The following is an 11775-nucleotide window of genomic DNA, read 5'->3' on the forward strand; positions in this document are numbered from 1 at the left end:
AAAAAAAAAAAAAAAAAAAAGAATAAAAAAACCCACAATTGTATCATATATACATTGTACATCCTTGCCTTGTTCCTGATTTTAATGAAATTGCATTGAGTTTCTCTCCATTAATTTGACCTTGGCTATAGGCTTGCTGTAAATTGCCTTTATTATGCTTAGGCATTTCTCTTGTATCCCTAAGACTTTTACCATGAAGTGGCATAGGATCTAATCAAAGGATTTTTAGAATCAAGTAAGAAAATAATAGTTTTTTTTTTTCTTTTAGTTTGTTTATATGGTGGATTACACTGAGTGTTTTTAATATGTTAAACTATCCCTGCATCTCTGGCATAAAACCTACTTGATCATAGTGGATGATCTTTTGGATGTGTTTCTGGATTCATTTAGTGAGTATTTTTATTGAGTGTCTTGCTTCTATGTTCATAAGGCAAATTGGTCTACAATTATCTTTCTCTATTGAATATTTGTGTAGTTTGGCTACCAGGGTATTGTTCCTCATAAAATAAATTTAGCAATGTTCCTTCTGTTTCTATTTTGTGGAATAATTTGAGGAGTATTGGTGTTAACTCTTTTTTGAAGGTCTGGTAGAATTCTGTGCTAATCAATCTGGCCCTGAGCTCTTTTTGCTTTGGAGACTTTAATGACTCCTTCTATTTCTTTCAGAGCTATAGGTCTATTTAAGTTGTTTATCTGATCTTAATTTAACTTTGGTAAGTGGTATCTATGAAGATAATTATCCATTTCTTTAAGATTTTACAATTTTGTGCAGTATGGGTTTTTAGAGTATGACATAATGATTATTTGGATTTCCTTCATGTTCATTTTTATGTCCCCCTCAATCCAAATGAACAAATTTGGATGTTCTTTTTCCATCCTTTAACTAGTTTGAATAAGGATTTATCCATCTTGTTGATTTTCTCAAACAACCAACTCTTTGCTTCACTGATTCTTTATATTGTTCTCTTTGTTTCTATTTTACTAATTTCAGCCCTCAGTTTGATTGTTTCCTACTGTGTACTTCTCTAGGATATGCTTGATTTTTTTTTTTTTTTTTTTTTTTTTTTTTTTTTTTGTTCTATGCCTTTCAGGAGTGCTGTTAAGTTGCTAGTATGAGATCTCTCTTATTTCTTTATGAAGGGACTTAGTGTTATGAACTTTCCTCTTAGCACTGCTTTTATTGTGTCTCTTAAATTTGGGAATACTGTACATTTATTTTCATTAAATCTTAGCAAGTCTTGACTCAGTAAAAAGTTTTTCAGTTTCCATGAGTTTGTAGGCTTTCTGTTGTTATTGTTGATGATGATGATGATGATGAAGAAGGAGAAGAAGAAGAAGAAGAAGAAGAAGAAGAAGAAGAAGAAGAAGAAGAAGAAGAAGAAGAAGAAGAAGAAGAAGAAGAAATCAGCTTTAATCCATGGTGGTGTGATAGGAAGCAGGTGTTTATTTCAATCTTCTTGTGTCTGTTTAGACTGTCAGTCAGTTTTACAGAAAGTTCCATGAAGTGCTGAGAAGGTATATTCATTTATGTTTGGGTGAAATGTTCTGTAAATATTTGTTAGGTCCATTTGGTTTACAATGTAGCTCCAGTATTTCCCTATTTTAGTTTTTGTCTGGAAAACCTGTCCATAAGTGAGAGTAGGTGTTGAAGTCTCCCACTCTTAATGTGTGGGTTTGATATATGATTTAAGTTTTAATAGTGTTTCTTTTACAAATGTGGGTGCCCTTGCATTTGGAGCATAGATGTTAAGAATTGAAATGCCATTTTGGTGGATTTTTCCTTTGATGAGTGTGAAGTACCTTTCCTCTTTTCTTGAGAAATTTTGGATTGACGTCTAATTTGTTAGAATCTAGAATGGCTACAATAGCTTGCTTCTTATATTTATTTGCTTGGAAAATCTTTTTCCAACCCTCTACTCTGAAGTAATATCATCTTTGATGTTAAGAAGTGCTTCTTGTGCTTGCTTCGGCAGCACATATACTAAAAAAAGATGTGCTTCTTATATGTAGTGCAAGGATAGATCCTGTCTGAGTATCCATTCTGTTAGTCTGTGTCTTTTTGTTGGTAACTGAGACCATTGAAATTGAGAGATATTAATGACCAATGATCATTAATTCTGGCTATTATGTTGTTGTTGCTGTTGGTGGTGGTGTTGTTGGTGGTAGTAGTGTTGTTGTTGTTGGGTCTGTGTGTGTTTTCCTTCTTTTGGTTTTACTGGTGGTAGGGTATTTATTTCTTGTGTTTTCATTGATGTAGTTAATTAACCTGCTTTTCTTTCTAGTATCTTTCTAGTATCTTTCTTTCTAGTATCTTCATATATTGTGACTGCAAGTTTTGTTGGGTATATACTCTGGGCTGGCATCAGTGGTCTTCTAGAGTCTGTAGGACACTTGTCCAGGCTGTTCTGGCCTTGAAAGCCTCCACTGAGAATTTGGGTGTTATTTTTATAGGTCTACATTTATATGTTACTTGCTATCTTCCCCTTGCAGCTTTTAGTATTCTTTTTTTGGTATATATGTGTAGTGTTTTGATTATTATTCAGTGAGGGGGTCTTTCTTTTCTGGTCCAATGTATTTGTTGTTTGCGATCCTTTTATATATGTATATATATATATATATATATATATATATATCTTTATAGGTATCTCCTTCTTTAGATTAGAAAATTTTTCTATGATTTTGTTGAAAATATTTTCTGTGCCTTTCATCTGGGATTCTTCTACTTCTTCTACTTCTATTATTCTTACATTTGTTCTTTTCATAGTGTCCCAGACTTCCTGAATGTTTTGTGTCAAAAATTATTTAGTTTTAACATCTTTGACTGGTGTATCTATATCTACTATGCCTGAGATTCTCTCTTCTATCTCTTATATTCTGTTCGTGATGCTTGTATCTGTGGCTCCTGTTCACTTACCTACATTTTCCATTTCTAGATTTCCCTCAGTTTGTGTTTTCTTTATTTTTTTCTATTTTTGTTTTCAGGTTTTCAATGTTTTTATTCATTTCCTTCAACTCTGTTTATTTGTTTTTTTTTTTTTTGATCTTTCTTGGCATTCCATTAGGGATTTATTTATTTCTTCCAATTTTTTTTGCCTTTTCCTTGATTTCTTTAAGTGATTTAGTCACTTCTTCTTTAAGGACCTCTAGCATCTTCATAAAGTTAATTTTAAGGTCTTTTTTTTTTTGTGCTTCAGCTCTGTTGAAATATTTGGGGCTTGTTTATTATGTTCTTATGCTGATGTCTAGGCAGCTGGATTTGTGGTGATTATAGGTCTATGAGCTGATTTCTGGACTTTTCTTTCTTGGATGGGTGTTTTGTTCCTTGGTTGCTATTTTCTCTCTGGTCTCTGGCCTGTATGGTCTGCTGTTGAGAAGGGGGCAAAGCTGCCCATTTTGGCAGCTGGTAGACAAGAGTGAGGGCGAGAGGGAGGATTGGGGAGAGTGTTGTGAGGGTGCTGAGAGGGTTAAGGTGGGTATGAAGGTAGACATTCTTCCTGAAGTTCTGATGTTCAGCATGGCTTCTAGTGGAGCAGGAAGTCTCTACCCTGTCTTCCATTAGTGTACTCTTATCCTGATTTAATACAATTATACCAGTTTAAACTCCTTCTCTATTCAGTTGAAACCTTAAGCTTTTGATGGTGTCACTTTGAAAGCTGATAGCCTGACTTGATTCTGTGTTGTCTGCAAGTGAGCTGAAGTAACTTCCTTATTTCAGGTCAAGTCACATAAAATATCTTAGCCTAAGTGATCATACCAGACATTTTTCAGTTCACAATAATCTACCAATGCACTGTAATGATTTAAGAAAAACAGGGCTCGCATAAATAGCTATAAATTTAGCTACTTGAGTTCTTTGCAATTCCCAATTTCTCAATAATACAATCCTCTTCTAACTAAACATTTACATATTAGCCATTCACTACCTGAAAGTATTGTCCCAAAACTACCATCTGATCTCTGGCATGTAAGATTGTCTACCCTCTAACACTGATATTCCTTTTCAAACCATCTCATTATACAAATTCTTCATTTAGTTGATTTTATTCAAAAACAGTTATAAGGAAATCTTTCACCACACTCACTTCCTTAAAGATTGTGGTCTACTGTAGAAATTACACAATTATGCATGAAAAATACTGATGTCATATTGACAAGAAGGGAGAGTTTTTTTTTATTGTATGTCTGTATGAAAGTATGTCTGTATGCATAGCTGTGTGTTGGTATGCATGTATGTACGTGCACTTTTGTGTGTGCACATATGTATGTATGCATGTGTGAAGCCTGGAAATTGATGCCAGGTGTCTTCTTCTATTGCTGTCCAATTTTATTTTATTTTTTGATAGTATCTCTCATTGAACCAGGATCTAGCTATTTTGACTAGCAGGGATGTGGGATCCTTTTCCTGTTTCTGCTGAGACTGTAGGAACACACTGTACTGCCTGGCTTTTGATGTGGTTCCTCATACAACATTCCCTTACCCATTTTAAAAATTATTCTTTTTTGCCCCACCCTGTATCACTCCTTCAGCTCACCATGGTGCCTTGAATGAAGCAGGTTTTCAAGCTTGGGTGTATGTGGCCACAGGTTTCACAGTAGAGAAAAGCTCACAGTGTAGACTTAATTTGAGCTGAGCTTGAAAAGAAGAGGGTAGATGATATCTCCATGGGTGAAGATGGATAATGAGCCGACTGGGGAAGAAGCGTCTATGTTTTAAGAAGAAGGAGAAGACCAATGTGTTTCTGTGGAGCCAACAGAAAGGAAAGAGCTGTGTAGCATCCCAGCCATTAGGAACATGGGATTTGTAGTCAGAATACCCTTGATTAGAGCTCAGTTTTTACATCCGAGTGGGGGACCTGGAATTAAAGCTTCCTTGTCAGCTTCAACACCTGTGAGAGGCTTTTGTAGGGTCTGGGTGATAGAAACACCTGCTCTCTGACATACTCAGCATGCACTAGCCACTTAGGAGTTAGTGCAGGAGTGTCCTTGCTGGGAAGAGTGACCAATTTCAAGGGAGCCTTCTGGCAGGAAACTTTGATTGAATGACTTAGAGAAAAGAGAATCTTACAGGTTTCTTAGCAGAGACTCAGTTCCCAAGTAAATTATCTGACCTTTCCACCCACCAAGCTTCCTCCATGAGTAATCTCAGGGACAAACTTGCACAAACAGGAAGTTTTAACCCATTGTGCTTGAGCTAGGTCTTCTTATCCTGGGCTCAACTCCCGGGAGAGTCTTTTCATTGTGCTTTCAATATCCATGGCTGTTGAAGTCATGGAGCTTACGCTTATTGCAATTGTCACGTGCCACCATGCCACAGGTCTTCCTTTCCTCTGTGCAGTGTTTATACAGTGGCATCCAGTTAGTTTAAATGTAAGCAGACTTTCAAAGATGCTGCTAATGTTCTAGATGAAATTTTCATCTTCTAGAGTTATGCTGCAGTCTTTGAAACTTGCTAGAACAAAGTGTATAAACTTGGTGACAAAACAGATTTTGTCATCACAAAATCTTAAGGCACTTAGGAGTCTGAAGTCAAAGGGTTTGCCATGTTGGTTCCTTCTGAAGAGACGTAAGGGAGAATGGGCTTCATGCCCATCGGGAAGTATGTAGCACTGGTCAACCGTCTTGGTCTTGAGTTCCATGATCATATGACATTCTTCCTGTCATTCCTTTCCAGGTATTACCTTCATTCATGTCCACTTCCAAAAATCTTCCTATCATATTGACTTAAAAATCTATCCTGATATTCTATTATAACTTAATTACTTTAGTAAAGCACTATTTTTAAATTTCTATTCTGAAGGACTAGAAATAGAGACTCACCCATAACTGGAACACAAACTTACCACAGCATACCACCCTTAGAATCCCCAAACTTCATATTTGTTGTTGCAGAAAGAACATCCATCCTACCCTCTTTAAAAAAAGTCTTATTCATTTCAGTATCAGTTCTGTGTTCAAAGTTCATCTAAACATCATTCCAAAGTACCCCAACTCTCCATTTTAAGAGCAAGACTTCAGGAAGAGCTTGCCCTGGGTCAAAATTCCTCTCTATCAGTGACCCTGTGAAACCAGACAAAAAGTAGATTATAGGACCTAAAGAGATAGACTAAGAATGCTTGCTGCTCTTGCAGAAAAGTTCAGTTTTGATCATCTAGCTGTAGGATATCTGATGACTTCTTCTGGCTTTTTCAGACACACACACACACACACACACACACACACACCCATGCACGCACGTCTATAAAAAAATTAACAGATCTCTTAAAAAGTATGTTGCCTCCAAAATACAATGGTGGGACAAAACAGGCATCACCCATTATTTGAGAGATAAACAGTAAACAGGAAAGGGAAAGCCATGGGTTCCAAGAACGATCCAACTGAGGACAGAAAATTCCATTCAGTGTTAAGGCTTGAGGATGATTTTCTGTGCCTGGATGCACTGTTCTCTGGACCCACCTTCCAGGCCCACCGGGATGCTGGCTCATGGTTGGTAGCCTCTGTTCTCTGAATTCATAGCGGAAATCTCAGTTTGTTCAGCCTCTGAACAAGTTAGGGTCACTCTTCCCTATTTTGGAATAACATATTTGTAGCTAAATAGTTCTATCAGCTCATTTCCTCCCGAGAGTCTCAGAAGCTGAACAGCCTTCCTCCATCTTAGCCCTTGTCTCTCATCTTCCGCCCAAGTCATTCTGCTGATGTAGTTGAATTCACAAGTCTTGATCTTCATCTTCTCTTCTGAACATATTTTTGCCACCCCTCCCCTTCTCAATATGGATGTTGCAGGAGCTTTCTAAACATTAACGTTCTAGTTTCTTTTCTGCCACACATTTAAAAAAAATTATTGCTCTTTAGTTAATTTTTACCACAAATAATGAGAATACAGGCCTCAGCACTGTTGTATGTGATTCATTGTTTGCAAGTTGTTGTGGGTTGTGGGTTGGACCTAGAAGGTTCCCAATTGGCTCATGTTTTAGCCTTTTGGATCCTGGCTGTGAAGATCATAGGAGATGGAGATCTGGCTATAAGGAGGTGACTAGAAGTAGAGAGTGAAGAGCATCTATCCCCAGGTTCGGCTTCTTGTCCACTGCCATGTGAAGAATATCTACCACACCTTCTATGCTGTGAGAATGCCCTGAGCTATAGCATGCTTCCTGCATCCTGATGTTTTGAAACTGTGAGCCGAAATAAACCTTCCTGCCCCAACATGGTTTTTGTCCTGTGATTTATCACAGTGAAGAAGAAAATAACTGGTACATAAATTCTGTTTTCCTTGCACCAATGTACCTGCCATCTTACTAAAGGTACCTCCTTCCTTCCCGGTCCCAATAAGTCCTCCTTGTTTCTACCTTATACACCAGAAGTACCTTGCCAGTCAGACTTCTAGCAGCTTTCTGTTCACAAAAGCATGTCTGTTTTCTGAGATCATAGACATTTTATCTGAGCCTTGCCCAGAATCTCCTGTACCATCTACATTTCCAGCAACCTCTCCAAGGTGTTGTAGGTTATCTGGTGCATCTCAGAGTTCCCCATTACTTTCTTCCAAAGCCGAGTGTGCATTGTCAGACATTTCGGCAGCATCTGTCCTGCTCAGTGGCTTACATTCTAGACATGCTAGAACAAACCTCCCTCAGCCACATGCTATATACACAAGGTAAGTTTATTGTTCACTGGATTAGAGCCCAGAAGCCCAAGACGAGGTATCAGTAGAACTGACGCGGAAGAATAGGAGTGACCTTTATTCCTGACCTCTGTCCTAGCCTCTGCTCCTAGGCTCTGATGGTTTTGTAGCATTCCTTGGCTAATATGGGAGTCCCTGAGCTTTCTGCCTTTACTGCCACATGGCATTCTCCTAATGTTTCCATGTCTATTATAAAAATATTGATCATATCGAGTTAGGACCCATCTAGTGATCTTATTTTAATTGGATCATTCTGTGTGAAAATCCCATTTCCAAATGAGGCTGTGTTCTGAGGTACTGGGGTGTTGTGACCTCATCATGTCTTTAGGTAAGTACATCAGTTCATTCATGTCTCTTATTAATAAATTATAAGCAGGACTTAGTAGTAATTGAAGGTTTCTAACATCCATTAAAGAAAACATAAGTAAGGGTTAGTATTTATTTACTAACTATTCCATTAGTATGTAGCAAACATTTTACAATATCATACCAAGGTAATGGAATAGTTACTAAATACATATCTTGTAATTGAAAGCTAGCATGTTACATAACACCAATGTTGGCAACAATCTATAGCACTATGTTCAGGAACTGTAACTTATTATGTATTCTGTTCATGCTACACAATAGGTGTATCAGATTCTTTAAAATGTGGTATTCAGTAATAACTACATTGCTACCATGAGTGATTACAATTTTCAGTCAAGCTTTAAGCACTCCACAAGTGGGAAAGTACATCAGTAGGTAGGTACATGAATTATTGTGTTTAAAATTCCAAAAGAACTTGAATTCATTGTACATAGTTCTATAAGAAGATTGGAGACTTATAGAATTATTTTAAAAGAATTATAGATAATTTCAATTTCATTTGCTATAAAAATTTGCATTTTATTTTTGGTCAATTATAGATTTTATCCTGAGAAGTTCACTAGATTCCCAACTGATTTTATACATAAAAAGATTCAGAAAACAGTATTCTAGATGCTGGAAACAAAGAATAAATGAATTTAGTTTTGTGAAATGAAGAAAAAAGAAGAGAACAAGCAACAAGGTCAGAAGAAAAGTAGCAGGATTTCAAGCCATCATAAAGGTCAAGTGGGGGCTGGAGAGATGGCTCAGTGGTTAAGAGCACTGACTGCTCTTCCAGAGGTCCTGAGTTCAATTCCCAGCAACCACATGGTGGCTCACAACCATCTGTAATGGGATCTTATGCCCTCTCTGGTGTGTCTGAAGACAGCTACAGTGTACTCATATAAATAAGATAAATTTTTTTAAAAAAAAAAAGGAAGGAAATAAATAAATCTTGTATTTTTTTAAATAAGGGTCAAGTGTACAAATCAGGCAGAGAAGAAATGTGAGGAAGGTACCTATGAGGGACAGGAGGTGACAGCATGGAGGCAGGAAAGTGGATGTGGCAGGGAGACCCTAGCAAGAGGAACTGAAGTGTGAGACTGAGGAGGAGCCATCGAAGAGAGATCATGAGATAACCAGAAAGCTGGACCGCCTAGAGTTAAGTAGGGCAAACGTAGATCATTTTAAATGAGGAAAAGGAGGAAGGATTTCTCAAAGAAAGCATGGCCTGGGGTGAGAGGGATGAGTTGTATTTCAAATCACTGCATGTCCACCAGAGATGTCTATGATTGCAGTAAATTATACTTAAGATAAAATTTATGACCTGAACCATTTTGTGTACTGCTCAGAGGTATTAAACGCATTTGTGTTGCAGGGCAACTATCACTGTCAACCATCTGTCTATAAAGCCTTCTCATCTCTCAAGACTGAATCTTTGCACTGTTGCAAACAAATTCCCCATCCCTTGTGCCCAGCCTCCTTTTATTGGAGATACAGTGACAAAATGTGTTTTACATTTTAAAATGTGACTCCGGGGGAGGGGCAAGATGGGTAAGGGTGCCAGCATGAGAAGCTTAGTTGCCGCGGACTGGGTTTCTGCGGGGACCCCTTGTTCCGCAGGGTGATAAGAGTTCTGGCCTGGTGGGCAAGGAATTCGGCGAGTGACAAACAGAAATGACACAAAGAAGTGTGCGATCTGAGTGTATTTGCACAAAATAAGAATCAGGCTTATATAGTATACAGAAACAGGGAGAATGTCAGGGATCACGTAGGCAGGTAGCAGTCACATCAAAGTCAGTAAATCAAACAGCCAGGTGTAAATGATTCCTTCGGAAGAACAATAGTGCTTTTTCCCACTGGGCTACCTTGGCCCTCATGTAAAAAGCTTGGCATGGGTGGATGTGTGTACTGTAACTCCAGTATTATGGGGACAGAGACAAGTGGGGACAGAGAAGTCACTGGACACAAAGTCCAGCTGACATGGTAAGCTTCAGGATCAGCAAGAGGCCCTATTCCAAGGTATAAGGCAGAGAGAAAGAAAGGAAGACCCTAGATGTTTTTAAGAATAGAAGCTCTAGCAGGAAACCCATGAGGAAAAATTACAAGTGAGAACTGAATCAGGACCAACTCTGGTGTGAGCACAGGGTGGGTTGGATTTAGATTTCACAGGAAGTTGGAGAGAAAGAGGTGATGGGTTACAGTGAGTGTGGAGGAGGGGTGATGTGTTGCAGTGAGTGTGGGGGAGGGGTGGTGGGTTACGGTGAGGTGAGTGTGGGGGAGGACTTTCATTCTCTTTAGATATATCTATCTACTTTGGACTGCCTCTTAAACTTCCAGGTAGATATGTCTGTTGGTGTCTAAGTCTAGAGCTGAGGGGAAAGTGCAGTGTGTATTGGGTGTCCTGGGAAAGTAGGTTAGTAATTAAAAGAACAGAAATGGGTTCAGTAACTGAGGGAGATTATTTAGAGAAGGGATAATCCTCTGGACATTCTCCTCTTTCAGAAGCTAGGTTATGAGAATGGGGACCCCACACATGCTTAACTACTGTCCCTTAGCCATGGTCCTTTAGGTAGCTTCACATTGGAGGAATGTAGTTCTGATCTGAGACACAAAGCAAAGCAACCAGCTTCCTTCTTTATATTTTATTTTATTAAAGGAACAAAATAATTAGTTCTGATGTACCTATTTTAAATCCCACAATACCAGTGTTAACTAGTTGTAGTGGGTATGGCTTCAGAGGGGCTTCTGTCTCCTCTGTTGATTACATTGTGTCTAAGATGGAGCTAGGATAAGAGAGGCATGCAGATATAAGGAGGAATTATTGATACTTTGAAATATTCAATACTTCTTATAATGAGGAACACTTTATATGAATGTAATGACGGAAAAGTTTCAGGGAAAGGAGAGATAAATATTTTATTGTAACAAAGCAAGCTTTGTTAGGCAGGCGACATGGCTCAGAGCGTAAAGTGCTTATCCCACAAGCAAGGGGACTTGAATTCCAGAACCCTCATAAGGAGCAGACTTAGTGTTTTTCTGAGGAGTTAGGAGGCAGCGTAGGAGGCTCCAGAAATTCATGTTAGTCCAGCAAACCCAGAGCTAAGGAATGAGAAACCAAACCAAAAACAAGCTGCTGATGAGGATAATCCTCACATTATCCTCTGACCTCCACAGGCAGGCTACACTGTCCCGCTGTGTGTGCACTCACACATACCCCAGCTCTCTGCCTTTGTCTTGTTAATTCAAGAAGGTAAGCATCCATTTGATTTTTCCATCATAAAATACATTGTGACATTTATTTTATATTTCAATCACTAGTTTACTAATTATTTGGGCTATTGGGAATCCTCCCAACTGTTTGTTAGAGAATGGAATTCTATTTTTTTTTCTTTTTTTCTGCATATTGTTACTTTTTGCCATGCTCAAACATTTGGGAAATGGAAATAGGGAAGCAGTGAGATTCTTAGAAAAGGCTATAGATGAATGAAAGAGGAACTACAAGATTAGCAAAATGTTAACAGGAACTGTGCTCAGGCCCTGATACTGCTGTTGCTTATTTTTTTTTTTTTTTCCTTTGCTAGGCGACCTGTTCTGGTGATGTGTGTCGTGCTCAGCACGCTCCCCAGCTTCAGCTTCTCCATAGCAGTGACCGAGGTATGCGATTTGGGTTCCTTCTGCTGCAAGAGTATGAGAGCTTAGAATGGCAAGGTTTTGAATTTCAAGAGAGTAGCATACCAAATCATTTCCTG

General features: G+C 38.4%; 1 protein-coding gene across 1 annotated transcript in view; it reads left to right on the forward strand.

Annotated features, from left to right (window-relative positions):
• Window positions 1-11775, forward strand: part of Tmem236 (transmembrane protein 236) — a 57273-nt gene that overhangs the window by 12100 nt on the left and 33398 nt on the right. Inside the window, exon 2 of the mRNA XM_031369056.1 lies at window positions 11608-11680. Coding sequence (XP_031224916.1) covers window positions 11608-11680 — 73 coding nt within the window. The remainder of the gene's footprint in view (window positions 1-11607; window positions 11681-11775) is intronic.

This window comes from Mastomys coucha, unplaced genomic scaffold, assembly GCF_008632895.1.
Source record: "Mastomys coucha isolate ucsf_1 unplaced genomic scaffold, UCSF_Mcou_1 pScaffold15, whole genome shotgun sequence".
Lineage (NCBI taxonomy): Eukaryota > Metazoa > Chordata > Mammalia > Rodentia > Muridae > Mastomys > Mastomys coucha.